This window comes from Cynocephalus volans, chromosome 9, assembly GCF_027409185.1.
Source record: "Cynocephalus volans isolate mCynVol1 chromosome 9, mCynVol1.pri, whole genome shotgun sequence".
In the NCBI taxonomy this organism is placed as follows: domain Eukaryota; kingdom Metazoa; phylum Chordata; class Mammalia; order Dermoptera; family Cynocephalidae; genus Cynocephalus; species Cynocephalus volans.
Window position 1 is genome coordinate 1,814,873 of NC_084468.1, and position 16,342 is coordinate 1,831,214.

Genomic DNA, 16,342 nt, shown 5'->3' on the forward strand with positions numbered 1-16,342 from the left:
AATGGTTAGTTGTGTGCAGAAAATAAATCTAGGTAAAGAAACAGGTAACAACTGGGGTCTTGCTATAGTCTAGGTGACCAGAGAAGGTCTTCTGGAGGCAAAATTTAAGCTGACAATCAGGAGCCAGTGTGCAAAATCTGTGGTGAGAGTCTGGGGACCGAGGGACACGCCTGTGCAGAGAGCCGTGGGCAGCAGGCTGTTCAGAGGAAAGGGGCCAGGGAAAGGGCAGAGCCAGGCCCACGGCCCGGGGGACGCATTCAGGAGGTTGGGTTTGATTCTAAGTGCGATGGGAAGCCGCTGGAAGTTTTGGTCAGGGCAGCAATGTGATTTTTCCAATACTTTTAAAAGCTGACCCTGCCTAGATGTGAAGAATGACCAGCAAGGGTAAGAGTGGAGGCCAGGAGACTAGTTGGAGGTTTTGGAGTAAAGTAAGTGAGAGAGGACTATGGAGGTGATAGTAAAGATGGGGAGAGGGGCAGACTCAGCACATGTTGTAGGGTAGCAACTGTGAGACTTGCTGTGGGTGAGGGTGAAAGAAAGTCAAAGATGACTCCCAAGTTTGTTTGTTTGTTTTGGCAGCTGGCCAGCCCAGGGATCTGAACCTGTGACCTTGGGGTTATAAGGCTGTGCTCGAACCTGCTGAGCTAACCAGCCAGCCTCACACCCAGGGTTTGGATGGAGTGGCTAACAGTAACAGCCAACACTCACTGGTTTTCCAGGAGCTTGTGTGCCAGGCATGGTCCGAAGTGCTGTTCAACACACACGCACTCACTGAGTCCTCACAAGATTCCAGTAGGGAAGTCCTACTACTATCTTTCTTTCATAGACCAGGAAACTAAGGCACAGAACAGTCAAGTAATGGTGGCTGACCCGCTGTCCCTGCTCTCACTCGCTACTCTGTAATGGCTCCCAAGGACCTGGGAGGAGGATGGGGCCCTTCGCTAAGGTGAAGAAGGCTTGAAGAACAGGATTTGGAGGAGGGCGGTTCCAAGTGCACTTAGGAGAGAATCCTCCACAGGAGGCCTTCCTTCCCCCTGGGACACGAGGGCCACAGGTGGGCACAGTCGGTGAGCTCAGATCCAGGAAAGCAGCGCTCTAAGGTGCTGAGCTGAGCAGAAGGAGCGCAGTGCTGCCGAGGCAAAGCGGCCAGAGAGGTTTCTTAGAAGGAGATGCTCCTCGGCTGCAAAGTCAGACGGGGCACAGGAAGTGCAAACTGCAGCCCCAGGAGCTGGTTCTCACCACAACGACACGAGTTCACTTACTTACTGACCTCCACTCTGCGTCCTCTCAGTGAAACTACTTAATGGCTTCTGAATATTGGCTTACACTCTACCATCCCAACAGAGGAGAATCTCACTGCTCCCTGTCTTTTTAAAGATATATTCCTCTCTCAGGGAAGGGTAGCTAAAATACTCTAAAACACATTTGGGGAAAGGAGAAGACTGATGACCTTTCCCACTTCCAGTCTCTTTCAGGGACATGAAACAGAGAGGTCATGACTGGATTGCTAAGAACTTCACTTCAAGAACAAAACTCCATGAACTTATCTTTGCAGGAAATCAAGCCAATTAATTGCTTCTGGACAAGTGTACTGTCTGTCTCTCCTCCTGGGTCCACAGCTAGGAGCGCAATCTTGGGGTGGGAAACACCTCTTCTGTGGTGGCTGCTGCCAGCACGAGGGGAGGACCCTCCAAGGGAAGCTCAGAAGGGTCTGAGAGTCAGCTCACATGTGGTTCAGACGGCGATCATTTCAAAAAGAAAAAGGATGATTTTGGAATCTTACCATGGCTTCTGACATGGACAGGTGTTCCCGCAGCCCCGTTCTGGGAAGACTCTTCTTTTGACTCAGCAGGTGCAGCTTCAACTTGCCAAAGAGGATCTTCAACAAGAGCAATTTCCATGTGTTAAGAGAAGGCCAGACTTGAGAGAGAGAGAATGCACTATAACAGAGTTAAAGCCACCAGCAAGAGAAAACATACCCAAAGAGATGTTAGAAAACTTGTCTATTTAAATTCTGATTTAGGGGCCGACCCCATGGCGCACTGGGGAGAGTGCAGCGCTGGGAGCGCAGCGACGCTCCCGCCACGGGTTCGGATCCTATATAGGAATGGCCGGTGCACTCACTGGCTGAGTGCCGGTCACGAAAAAGACAAAAAAAATAAATAAATAAATTCTGATTTAGTACTTTTCTCAGAGGTAAAGGCTTTGAAGTAATCAATCTCAACGTGTTCATCGTTGGTGAGAGAACATGAACAGCTTACATACCAAACAACATAGAATAACATTTATAAATTAAAAATAAATCTCCCTTTAATTTCTTTTAACTCCTGATTAAGAAATATATTTATGAAAGGGCCAAAATTTAGCTTTACCTCTCGAAGCTGATTATTACTCATTATAAGAAATTGTTCTCCTGCAACAAAATGGGCTTCTTGCTCCAATTCCTTGAGATGAGCCTGAAAATGTGATAAACACAATTAATCTCATTAACAATTTTCACAATTTAAAATTATTACTTTTCTTCATCAAACAATTCCCAACAAAAACCCTTAATAGAATAAAAAATAATCTACAAATTTACCAAAATGGACATTAAAAATACATATTTTATTTACTTATTTTATTGTAACATAGTTGATTATAAAAAATACATATTTAGACTCGTGGTGGAATACTCGGGCTCATAGAGTCACCGTCCCCCAAACCTAGGGAAACAAACTGAAAAAAAATACACCAAAATGAGGGAGAGGAAGAATACATTCTCCAGCAATACTAGGACTAGAAAAGGGATCCAACACCACATAAAACAAGACAGAAAAGGAGAAAGTATCCGTAATAGGCTCTTATCCAGAATATATCAGGATGTCCTATAAATCAGTGAGAGAATATGAAAATGGGTAAAGACTTGAACAGTTCCTTTACAAAAAAGAAACTCCAGGGACTGGCTGGTTAGCTCAGTTGGTTAGAGCATGGTGTTATAACACCAAGGTCAAGGGCTCAGATCCCCTTACTGGCCAGCTGCCAAAAAAGAAAAAAGAAAAAGAAACTCTGAATAGCTAATGATGATATGAAAAGCTGTTCAACCTCATTAGTAATCAGGTAAATAGAAATAAACCCATAAAAAGATGCCATTATGTCCTCACCAAAATCGCTATTTTTTACGTCTGTTAAAATTTGTCTTTTAAATAGAAAAACAAACAAAAGTCTAATGTAGCCAGGGTGGGCACATCTCTGTGTATTTTCATTTTTCAAGAAGCACAAGAATTCCTTCACGAAACTGTAGCGGGCAGTGTCCTCATTTTTACAAAACCTACCTTTTCAGAAGGACCCTGGGGATCCACTGAACACCACCCGCCCCTGCCGACCACGTACACTCCATGCAGTGCACCCCACACCCCACGTGCTAGATGTGAGGCTTCAACCCTGCACATGCCCACTAGATGTGATGTTTCTCCCCCCCCCACACACACACACTTGCACTAAACGCGAGGCTGTTTCAGTCATTTCAAGGCAGGACTCAGAGAGAAGGGGAACGGTGTCAACACTAGTCTCAGGCAAAGGAGGGTCAATGAACAGCAGAATCTCTAGACCCGGTGCTGGGAACAACCAATCATGCAGGAGAGCACTGACAAGTACCAACAGTCTGAAATAACTTACCGCAAGAAGGGCGGATGTCCTCTCCAGTTTTTCTTTGTCCACCCGAATGTGGTAGCTTTCCATCACTGTGAGACAAAACCCGTCAGATCACATTTGCATTGCAGCAGGAAATCCTCTTCAGTAAAGACTGAAGTGCCTCCCTCCCTGATGGGGTCAGCACAGACAGCAAGCCCCGATTACTCAGTCCCTCTGCCTGCCTGCTGCTGCAAAGGGTCGCTCAGGACCCTGGGTTACAAGCGAGGAAAAAGGAGCGTGAGCAGAGCCAGTCTTTGAGGTGGTAGCAGGTATGGGGACTGCACTGGCAGCCATGGCCTGGCCCTTGGCACACTCTGAATGTAAAGTTGCCCCTGATCAGCTGGGCTGAGAGTGCCAGGCTCTGCTCTGCTTTCCTACAGGCCCAGCAGGACCTGGCTCAGAGGCAAAGGCAGAAGAGAGCCCTGCAAAGGTTGTTGCAGGGAGGTTCCCAGGACTCTATCAGGCTGGGGGGAGGGGTACTAAAACAGCAAACCAGGATTAGAGATGATGCTGGCCAGACAGTACAGAGGGATCCCATGACAGAAATGTCAGAACCTTGTATTCCTTCCACACCAAGTGGTGATGCAGTGCAACCCCTCTTGTGACAGAAAGGGAAAATAAAGGACCTGCTACCTCTTCAGTGATGATAAGATACGCTACCTACTCCTAAATAAGTTAGAGCGAACAGTCATTCCCAGACGATGTAAAGAATTCTTTAGAAAAATGACTGTACTTCACCTTCATAACTCACCTGCCAAAACTGGTATCAGAGGAAGCTCCAGAATACAAAATAGTTGCCATAAACCATAAACCTGTTTCATAGGAAGAAATAAGTCAATGTTACCTTAAACTATTACTTGTATCTGCATTTTATTGTTAAGCCTACTTAATTTTGGTGAGCTAGAATTAAGGGAACTCCTGTAGAGGACATGGTTGGTTTCCCATCCAACATCTGCTCCTCTCTCTTGTTCTTTCTTATAAAACTGCTGTTTCCTTTAAGTATTCTATTGTATCATCAAGACTTGGTAGAGATATTTAGAAATATCAGATAGGCCAAGTCTCACCCCAATTTTCTTTACTCTTTCTCATTTTTAAGACTGGTTTAAGTATTTGTAAACTTTAAGTCTTCCATTTTAATGTCAGAATAAGCTTACTGAATTCCCAAAAATTTACCTAGAATTTTCATTGAGTTTGCATTGACACTATGTTAATATTAGGTCACCTCCTCTAAGAGCATGAAATATCTCCCCATTTATCTGGCTCACCTTCCATGTTCTTTATTAGAGTTTTCATCTTTTTTGTTCTTTCCTGCTGCCATCTGACAGAGTCCTGTGCCTCATCTTCCAACTCCCACCCTGCCCTTCTCTGCCTGCCCCTCCAGACCCACTCTCTGCCCTGCCCTTTGCTCATGAGGTGGCGCTAACCTCCTTCAGTCCCCATCACCTGGGCTCCTTCTCTGCCCTCAGATTGGTGTTGCCTCTTTGGGCACCAGCAGGAGACTGAGCGCAGGAGGAGAGAAACAGGTTTCCTCCTGAGAGCAGCTTGCACTTCGAGCCCAGGGGTGGAAAACCTGGCCGCTGCCTGTCCCTGGAGGCTTCTCCGCCTTGCTGGCTCCTTCCCCAGGCCCTCCCCACAGGACACAGTCGCTCCATTCAGCTCTTCTCAATCGTTCCTTCCAATGGCTACCTGCTTCCCAACAAGACTCGGAGTGAAGCTGTGTCCATTTCACTAGTAACCAAAATAAACTCTCAGCTTTCTTGTTGACAACAGCATTAGAAACATGCCAGTTAAAGGAAAGGCTTGTAAAAATGTTAAAATTGTTTTCAACCTGTAGAAAACCCTTCTAAAACTTTGGGTTTTATCTTTCTAGACAACCCTTTTCTGAGTGATGCATAGGTTAACATAATCTGAGAACTCAAGGTTTAATTTCCTTCGCACTCAAAACACTGTGCTGCTGCTCCCTGTGAGCACGCGCATGAAATGGCAGCTCCTGTACAGCACCAAGCAAGAGCACCTTCAACCAGAAAGTCCAATAAAACGTCTTGCCTTCAGTTTAGAACAAAGGTCCATCGTAAGTCTATAGAGTATCCTCAGATTCCCACATACATTCTGATTCTGTAAAAGAACAAAAGTATTAAAAATTAGACAAACTTGGCGGCAATGCTCATCACAGTCTGGGAATTGACACAACTCACAAAAATGTTTCCTGGTGAAACCCCACAAGGCTCTCGACAGCAGGTATCCATTAGGTATGTGGCAGTATCACCAATTGCCCCAAGTAGATGAGTTCCAGTCTACAGGGGGCACTTCCACCTTGCAAGTGCAAGCTATCCATAGCCAGACACTGACCCCAACCCAGGGGTCTTCCTCATGCTACCAACTGAGAAAGAGCAGTGTACAGAAGCTTGATGTCAAGGTGCAATGGTTAAATGACAGCAGAGAGAGGAGAACGCACACTGGCCTCTCCAGCTCCCACAGCCTCCACTCTCTCGGCTCCAGCACCCCACACCCATGCTCCACTCTCACCATCTGTCCTCACCTAGGGACAGACACTCAGTGGCCCTGGGAGACGGACAAAGGTCTGTGTTCAACTGACAAAGAGGGGGATGCAGTGAGGCGGAGCCTTCATCCACAGTCTAGCTCCTCCTGAAGTGGAGCTCCGGGACCTCCTACTCAACATCTAACTCTGCTGAACAACGCCCAGACTCCAGGCGGCTCAGACTCAGTTTTCTGCTCTAGGCCTCAGGCTGGTGGGAACCCCCAAGGGACGAGCGGCTGGCTGCACACCTGGCACTATTTTCTAGTCACAGCCTCCTCTCGGCTCTCCATGAGTGACTGGTTGGGAGGACACGCAGGAGAGGAGGAACACCTCCACGTGGAGCTCCTGGCTGCCACCTGGCAGGATCCCACGTGGCTGCCTTCAGGAGCTTCCTAACCTCCAAGGTGGACCACACCACTCCCACTCTGAAGTCCTGGGAAAGGCCCAGCTCCGTATTGGGGCACAGACTTGTGACCAGCCCCTACACATCTCCTCTGGCTCCCCACAGCCATCCCCCTCCTCCCCATGCTGGTCTTGCTTCTCTCCAAAAGGAGCCACGTTCCCTGTGAGTCCTTCTCATTTGCATGTTGCTCCCACTACCTGGAATTCCCTCCTGTTTTCCTGGACAGTTCATACCACCTCTTCAGAGCAGCACAGTGTGGCAGATCCTGTAGATTAATGAATGGCCCGACCTCCATCTCACACCCTCCGCACTGCATGGCTCTACTAGACACCTATCTGACCAATAAGACACAAGTGGGACCACGACTGAGGCTACCTCTGTTCCACCTGGAGTGTGGATGAGGGGCCTCAGGGCGCAGCTTCCCACTGAAAGGAAGTGCTGGCACTCGGGGAGCTCTGACCCTAACAGAGCTGATGAGCACCGGCTCCAGCCTGGACGAGGGGCGCCCAATTCTCCTCATGGAGAAAACACCCACCCTGTAGCCAGATTTCTGTTCTTTGCAGGCACTGCTATCCCTAACTTATGCATGTGTATACTAGAAAGAAACTGGACTTTAAAGTAAAAAATCCAAACTCTGAACATGGCCTTAACTTGACCTTGGGCAAGCTGTGTATACATAACCTTTCTGCACCTCAGTTTTCTCATCTGTAATTTGGACTGATAATAATGAGGTGGACAACTCCTTCTCTCAGTAATATCTCAGCTTCTGTTTGGGAAAGCCTCCAGGACTTAGGGCATGGAATCTGGGTAGGAATGCTAATTAAGATGTCCTGCCCTCCTCTGGGGGTGGGGGTTCGACATATGACACTAGAAGGGGAAGGGAGACACTCTCCCAGTGCTGAAACTTGAGTCTTGGATGAAAGTGGCTCACAGCTCACGCTGGTCCTGAGCCTATGGCTCCTGCTCCCTGAGACCAACTGGCTCTGTTCTTCCCAGGCCTCGTCTTGCTTCTCCTCTGATTCTGCGAGCTACCCCATATCCTTCTGATAAATCTCTTTTTCCATTAAGGGGGAGTGCACCTCTGCTATTTACAGCACAGATCCTCACCTCCCAGATGGTCTGTGAGGATGAAGTGCATGGAGCCAAGCCAAGCACAGGCCACCTCCTGCTCTCCCTGGCACCTTGAGCTCCTGCTGCATCATGTTCTTCCAGCAGTGCTGTCACTGTGTAGCTGTTCACCAACAACTAGGAAGCCTAAACAGAGAGGCCCTGACTTCTCCTTCGGGGCCTGCTGGGCCCTCTCCCTGGGCTCCAGGCCCAGCTCTATGGCTGTGAGTGCCTTTGCTTCTCCAGACTGTGGTTCCTGACACTTGGGGGCATCTCTAGAGGGGAGGGCTTGGAGAGAGACACCCGGGGCAGCTCCTATAATTTTCCCAACATAAACTGAAGAGTGGCCATCCTGGGAGCTCTGCCACGGAGGCCACATCACCAGCACTAAGGATTTATAAAGGAGCAGCTCTCTGTTCACAGAGCAGGCAACTCTGACAGCAGGAAGCCCCTTTAGAAGAGTCAAACTTTGACTGGGATTTCCCTGGAACGGTTTTCCTGAAATGATGAAAGTCATCCATCCTGACTCAGCACTCTCAACCAGAAATGCCAGGGTCAAAAGAATTGGTGCTGAACAGGTGGAAATGAGCACTGGCAACGTTCTTTTCACTGTTAGAGTATCTATAAAGTAGAAAAAGCTTCTAGGAAAAAAATAGGATTAGATCAAGGTTGACAAAACTCACCACAAGATTTCTTGAGGAATTTCCATAAGTGCTCCTCACATTAACTGTTATGGATTTTTCTAAGTATTTTGCCACTAAATCTTCAAAAGAGGGTTCAGCATCACTAGGATCTATAAGCCATGCAGCAATTCTGGCATCTAGCCCTACAAAATCAGCAACTGGAGAGAAAAAGGGCATTTAATCATCCCAAGAAAAATGAATAATTGTTGTTTTCCCTGCTATGACACGGTTCTTAAGGTGCAAATGGATCATAATAGCATTACCATGCCCTCAGAGTGCAGAGCTAAGTGTCAGTGACTCCCCATCACTCCTCGAGAATTTCGAACCTTGTAGAAGGTGGCACATGGCCCATCTCCATGGGGTCGCACTAAAGAAGCAGATCCCAAACAGCCAAAAAGGGGGCAAGGAGTCCAAGCTCACTTGGAATTTGGATCTCTCAAAACCACTGTAAAAGCGATCAGAGTTGGGATCCTGGGCAGATTTCTTGCCTTCTCTCCCCAACCCCAACCCTTCGATCATGTCCCCCTCCAATCACACGCTGGGCTGTCTTCCCAGGCCTTCCGTGACCCCATATCATGGTATTGGGAGCCCAAGCCTCCTGAGCAAAGGAGGAAGGGTAGGGGCCACCCGGGCCCACAAAGCGTCCTCATCAATGAGTGTTGGGCAGTTGGCAGTGTGTGCAGGCAAAGGGGCTTCGACTTCACCCTGATGTGAGGAAAACCCTGTGAGATGACTAACATGGTACACCTCGATGCATCGGAAGGGACACTGGGCCTGTCAGAACCACCCATGAGACTGGGAGGTCACCTTGTCCCTTCAGTGTTAGTTTCCTTTATCTGAAAACTGGGGGAAAAGGTTACTGTAAATATCTGTGAGACACATGTGAAAGTGCTTTCTAAAAAATTAAGTGAGAAAAATAACAAAACAAAAAAAGCAAAATAAATAATATAATTATATTTGCTAAATTGATAAACTCTAATACAAGAGAATTTTAGACATGGAGGGGGAGTTATAAAAGAATGGGGGGGGGGAGTTATAAGCTAATAGATAAATTGGAGCCCTAAAGTGAATGCTTTTTAAGTTACTTTAACATTATGAATTGTCCTATACAAAATAGTTTGTTTTCCTTTAAATAAAACTATAGTCTTAGATCATATAACATTAAATATTATATTTTCTGTTATTTACGTTATACTAGTCTAAGAGATTTACATTTACCAAGGCAGTCAGTATCATGACTTTTTCATTTGATGTCCAGGAAGTCTCTTACATTGGCAGGTACAGAGCTCTATTCATTTATTTTTTAAGTTTATTTATTTATTAATATTATTATTATTTTTACATTCTATGATGTTGCAGAGCAGTTGGGAGGAAAGGGAGAGGGGAAAGAGGAAGGAAATAGGGTGGGAGAAGGAGGAAGGAGGAGGGGCAGGGTTGAGGCCTGCGGCCCCCCTCTTTCCTGCATGGGAGACCAGCGGGCTTCCAGCGGTGGCTTGGTCATTGCTGGTATGGGTGCAGATGTCAGAGGGATGTGGCTGAAGCCCTTGTCCCCCCCACTGCCCCAGCTTGGGAGCACAGGGTGCTTCCTGCAGCAGCTTAGTGGTTGTTGTTGGGCTGGTTGTGGGTATCAGGGGGGCATGGCTGAGGCCCCAGATCCCCCACCCTTGGGACTGGTTGTGGTGCTGGGGGGCATGGCTGAGGCCTCCATTCCTCTCCACTCCCTGACCTGGTAGCCCAGGGGACTTCTGGTCCTTCTAGGTTTTATAGGTGTTCTTTGGTGATATGAGACCTTTACTAGTTTATATCAAACTTTGTCTCTGATCTGTGGGCATTTTGTTTTTTATTTCAGTTCTGTGTTGTATTATTTTCTGTTCCTACCACTTAAATTCTGCACTGGAACTAATGTGTTGTCCTTTGCTTACTTCTAAAATGGGGGAACTTCCTCTGGGGATCAGCACTTGAGTCCTGTGGTTGAACTAAATTGTTGTATTGCTGCTGATTCTCTGGGGAAGGCATGTTGTGCAGCTCAGGTTTTAATGGTTGACCTCATATGTACTTCCAGGTCTCATGAGGTCTGGTACACCTGGGTTGTTTGGAAACTCTGGCCTGGAGCACCCACAGCCAGTCTAGCAACAACCACCTAGCTGCCCACAGGAAGTGCCCCAGGCTCTCCCAAGCTGGGGTGGTGGGGGGCCAAGGGCCTCAGCCACAGCCCCCCAACATGTGCAACCAGCCCAGCAATGACCACCAAGCCTCAGCAAGAAGTGCCCTGGGTTCCTGAGCTGGGGTGGTGGGGGGTGAGGGCTTTTGCCACACCCCCCTTACATCTGCACCCTGCCTGGCAATGACTAAGCCACCACTGGAAGACCCCTGGTCTCCCCTGTGGGAATGAGGGGGGTGCCACAGGCCTCAATCCCACCCCTCTTCCTCCCTCCTTCCTCCATCCCATTTCCTTCCCCTTTCCACTTCCCCTCCCTCTCAACTGCTCCACAACAAAATCCTAGAATGTGAAAAAATAATACTAATAAAATTACATTTTCTTAAAAAAAAAAAATAGAAATTCCCCGTATTCTAGGCATACAATTGAAATATTTAGAGATTAATCATATGATGTTTAGGATTTGCTACAAAATATCCAGGGGGTGAGGGTTTGGAAGGGTGGAGAGTTACAGAGGGAAAAGATTGGCTGTAAGATGACCATTGTTGAAACTGGGTGATGGGTACTTTTGCATGTGTTGGAAATTTCTGCAATAAAAAGTTTTTTTTCCCAATATTTTGTAATGAACATTTTCAAGCATAAAGACAATTTGAAAATAATTGTATAGCGAACACTCATATATCCACCATCTAGATTCTACAGTGAATGTATTCTGCTATATTTGTTTTATCACACATATGTCCATTTAGTAAAAAAAGATTATAAAATATCTTTACCACTTTAAATGAAAGAAAAAATGTGTCCTATATTGTTTTGGTGTTAATTACTCTGGACTATAGTTTAATTCTTAGAAAGTTTATAAGATATTTATGGTAATAACAAATTCCTTTCTGACTATGCTGCATAAGTTAATTCTTTCCTATTTTAAATAACAAAAGTAACATACACTTGTAAAAATTCAAATAACCTAGAAACACAGAGGGATAGTGCCCCCATGCTTAGGGCTGTGAGATGGCACATCATAGTCTGTGTGTCCAGGTCTCCTGGGGTCTGTGGCACAGTAGCCCTCACTGACCTCCCATTCTCGGGAGGAACCACCACTGAGGACTTAAATTTTAGAGACAATAAAAACTACAGCTTACCATGCTTCCAACTGCCATCATTACCAAAAAACTGCAGCACTGTTCTCACAAAATCCTTAGCATTAAAACAAATAACAGGACATTTACATTTCAGTGTCTGAAATAGCACATTCCTAGAAGATGAAAAGAAATTCACTGATTTAGACATTAATTTAGAACTTTCAACCTTTGAAAAATATTACTACTACTCTACTAATAGCTATTACATACGATACATACATAGATTGACTAAGGAACCCTATGAGGTAGATATTACCTATTATCTGCATTTTAGAGATGATGAAACTGAGTTACAGAGAGGCTAAGTTACATAGCAAGATCACACAGCTGTTATGAGCTTACCCCTGGGTAGAGCCCATTACCTGCAGAACAAGACCTAAATCCCTGAGAAGAGCATATGTACTCTAGACCCTTAACAGCCAAGCGCTCAGATGGATCTTCAGCCTGTTCTCTCAGAACTCTCTCCAAACATTCTTCCCTCTTCCTCCATCACCAGACTGTGCCACATCCTCTCACACTCCTGAGCCACTGCACATGCTGTATTTGTTTTTTAATTTTTTATTTTAATTTTTTATTTTTTTAAATTTTATTTTGTCGATATACATTGTGGCTGATTATTGTTGCCCATCACCAAAACCTCCCTCCCTCCTCCCTCTCCCCCTACCCCCCACCAATGTCCCCTCTGTTTGCTTGTCGTATCAACTTCAAGTAAATGTGGTTGTTATATCTTCTTCCCCCACGCCCGGTTTTTTTTTTGTGTGTGTGTGTGAATTTATATATTAATTTTTAGCTCCCACCAATAAGTGAGAACATGTGGTATTTCTCTTTCTGTGCCTGACTTGTTTCACTTAATATAATTCTCTCAAGGTCCATCCATGTTGTTGCAAATGGCAGTATTTCATTCGTTTTTATAGCTGAGTAGTATTCCATTGTGTAGATGTACCACATTTTCCGTATCCACTCATCTGATGGACATTTGGGCTGGTTCCAACTCTTGGCCATTGTAAAGAGTGCTGCGATGAACACTGGGGAACAGGTATACCTTCGACTTGATGATTTCCATTCCTCTGGGTATATTCCCAACAGTGGGATAGCTGGGTCGTATGGTAGATCTATCTGCAGTTGTTTGAGGAATCTCCATACCATTTTCCATAGAGGCTGCAGCATTTTGCAGTCCCAACAACAATGTATGAGAGTTCCTTTTTCTCCACAACCTCGCCAGCATTTATCATTCAGAGTCTTTTGGATTTTAGCCATCCTAACTGGGGTTAGGTGGTATCTCAGTGTGGTTTTGATTTGCATTTCCCGGATGCTGAGTGATGTTGAGCATTTTTTCATATGTCTGTTGGCCATTTGTATATCTTCCTTAGAGAAATGCCTACTTAGCTCTTTTGCCCATTTTTTAATTGGGCTGCTTGTTTTCTTCTTGTAAAGTTGTTGGAATTCCTTGTATATTCTGGATATTAATCCTTTGTCAGATGTATATTTTGCAAATATTTTTTCCCACTCTGTTGGTTGTCTTTTAACTCTGTTAATTGTTTCTTTTGCTGTGCAGAAGCTTTTTAGTTTGATATAATCCCATTTGTTTATTTTTCCTTTGGTTGCCCGTGCTTTTGGGGTCGTGTTCATGAAGTCTGTGTCCAGTCCTATTTCCTGAAGTGTTTCTCCTATGTTTTCTTTAAGAAGTTTTATTGTCTCAGGGTGTATATTTAAATCCTTAATCCATTTTGAGTTGATTTTAGTATATGGTGAGAGGTATGGGTCTAGTTTCATTCTCCAGCATATGGATATCCAGTTATCCCAGCACTATTTGCTGAAGAGGCAGTCCCTTCCCCAGTGAATAGGCTTGGTGCCTTTCTCAAAGATCAGATGGCAGTAAGTGTGTGGGTTGATTTCTGGATTCTCTATTCTATTCCATTGATCCGTGTGTCTCTTCTTATGCCAGTACCATACTGTTTTGGTTATTATAGCTTTGTAGTATAGCTTAAAGTCAGGTAGTGTTATGCCTCCAGCTTTATTTCTTTTGCTCAGCATTGCTTTGGCTATGCGTGGTCTTTTATTATTCCATATAAATGTCTGGATAGTTCTTTCCATTTCTGAGAAAAATATCTTTGGAATTTTGATGGGGATTGCATTAAATTTGTATATCACTTTGGGTAGTATGGACATTTTCACTATGTTGATTCTTCCAATCCAAGAGCATGGGATATCTTTCCATCTTCTTGTATCCTCTCTAATTTCTCTCAGCAGTGGTTTGTAGTTCTCATTATAGAGATATTTCACATCTTTGGTTAACTCAATTCCTAAGTATTTTATTTTTTTGGTGGGTATTGTAAATGGGCAGGCTTTCTTGATTTCTCGTTCTGCATGTTCACTATTGGAGAAAAGAAATGATACTGATTTTTGTGTGTTGATTTTGTATCCTGCTACTGTGCTGAAATCATTTATCAATTCCAAGAGGTTTTTTGTAGAGGTTTTATGCTGTTCAATATATAGGATCATGTCATCTGCAAACAGGGACAGTTTGACTTCATCTTTTCCAATCTGCATGCCCTTTATTTCCTTCTCTTCTCTGATTGCTCTGCCTAGTACTTCCAACACTATGTTGAATAGGAGTGGTGAGAGTGAGCATCCTTGTCTAGTTCCTGTTCTTAAAGGAAAAGCTTTCAGCGTTTCCCCATTCAGGATGATATGGGCAGTGGGTTTATCATATATGGCTTTAATTATGTTGAGATACTTTCCATCGATACCTAACTTACAGAGGGTCTTTGTCATGAATGAGTGCTGAATTTTATCAAATGCTTTTTCAGCATCTATAGAGATGATCATATGGTCCTTGTGTTTGACTTTATTAATATGGTGTATCACATTTATTGATTTGCGTATGTTGAACCAACCTTGCATCCCTGGGATGAATCCCACTTGATCATGGTGAATAATTTTATGTATGTGTTGCTGTATTCTGTTTGCTAGTATTTTAGTGAGGATTTTTGCGTCTATATTCATCAAGGATATCGGCCTGTAGTTCTCTTTTTTGGTTATATCTTTACCTGGTTTTGGTATCAGGATGATGTTTGCTTCATAGAGTGAGTTTGGGAGATTTGCATCTGTTTCAATCTTTTGGAATAGTTTGTAAAGAATTGCTGTCAATTCCTCTTTGAATGTTTGGTAAAATTCTGCTGTGAATCCATCTGGTCCTGGGCTTTTCTTTGGTGGGAGCCTTCTGATAACAGCTTCAATCTCCTTTATTGTTATTGGTCTGTTCAAATTTTCTACATCTTCATGGTTCAGTTTTGGGAGCTTGTGTGTGCCCAGAAATTTATCCATTTCCTCCAGATTTTCAAATTTGTTGGCGTATAGTTGTTTATAGTAGTCTCGAATAATTCCTTGTATTTCAGATGAATCAGTTGTAATATCGCCTTTTTCATTTCTAATTTTTGTTATTTGAATCTTCTCTCTTCTTTTTTTTTTGTTAGCCATGCTAATGGTTTGTCAATTTTATTTATCTTTTCAGAAAACCAACTTTTTGATTCATTGATCTTTTGTTTTGTTTTTTGGGTTTCAGTTTCATTCAGTTCTGCTCTGACCTTAACGATTTCTTTCCATCTGCTAACTCTAGGTTTGGATTGTTCTTGTTTTTCTAGTTCTTTAAGGTGAAGTGTTAGGTTGTTCACTTGCCATCTTTCCATTCCTCCTGGGTGAGCATTTAATGCAGTAAATTTCCCCCTTAATACTGCTTTTGCAGTATCCCACAGGTTTTGGTATGATGTATCATTATTTTCATTAGTTTCAATAAATTTTTTGATTTCCTGCTTGATTTCTTCTTGGACCCATATGTCATTAAGTAGAATGCTGTTTAATTTCCATGTGTTTGTATAGTTTCCAGAGTTTCATTTGTTATTAATTTCTAGTTTTAATCCATTGTGGTCTGAGAAGATACATGGGATAATTCCAATTTTTTTGAATTTGTTGAGACTTGATTTGTGACCTAATATGTGATCTATCCTGGAGAATGATCCATGTGCTGATGAGAAGAACGAATATCCTGAGGTTGTTGGATTGAATGTTCTGTAGATATCTGCCAAGTCCAATTGGTCTAGAGTATTGTTTAGATCTTGGGTTTCTCTACTGATTCTTTGCCTAGATGATCTGTCTAATATTGACAGTGGGGTGTTCAGGTCCCCTGCTATTATGGTATTAGTGTCTATTTCCTTCCTTAGGTCTAATAGAGTTTGTTTTATAAATCTGGCTGCTCCAACATTGGGTGCGTAAATATTTATGATTGTTATGTCTTCTTGATGGATCAGTCCTTTTATCATTAAGTAGTGTCCCTCATTGTCTCTTTTTATGGTTTTTAGTTTAAAGTCTATTTTGTCAGATATGAGAATAGCTACTCCAGCTCGTTTTTCTTTTCTGTTTGCATGGTAAATCTTTTTCCATCCTTTCACTCTTATAGTCTATGTGAATCTTTATGGGTGAGGTGGGTCTCTTGTAGGCAGCATATAGTTGGGCCCTCCTTTTTGATCCAGTCAGCCACTCTGTGTCTTTTGATTGGGGAATTTAAGCCTTTTACATTAAGAGTTATTATTGAAAGGTGTTGATTTATTCCTAGCATTTTATTGGTTGTTTGGTTGTCTT

The 16,342-nt window shown here is 43.9% G+C and overlaps 1 protein-coding gene across 1 annotated transcript in view; it reads right to left on the bottom strand.

Annotated features, from left to right (window-relative positions):
• Positions 1–16,342, bottom strand: part of POLN (DNA polymerase nu) — a 143,362-nt gene that overhangs the window by 83,516 nt on the left and 43,504 nt on the right. Inside the window, exons 7-13 of the mRNA XM_063108507.1 lie at positions 11,705–11,817; positions 8,405–8,562; positions 5,719–5,787; positions 4,424–4,484; positions 3,658–3,722; positions 2,373–2,456; positions 1,784–1,879 (exon numbers count right to left, since the gene is read on the bottom strand). Of these exons, the coding sequence (XP_062964577.1) occupies positions 1,784–1,879; positions 2,373–2,456; positions 3,658–3,722; positions 4,424–4,484; positions 5,719–5,787; positions 8,405–8,562; positions 11,705–11,817 (646 nt within the window). The remainder of the gene's footprint in view (positions 1–1,783; positions 1,880–2,372; positions 2,457–3,657; positions 3,723–4,423; positions 4,485–5,718; positions 5,788–8,404; positions 8,563–11,704; positions 11,818–16,342) is intronic.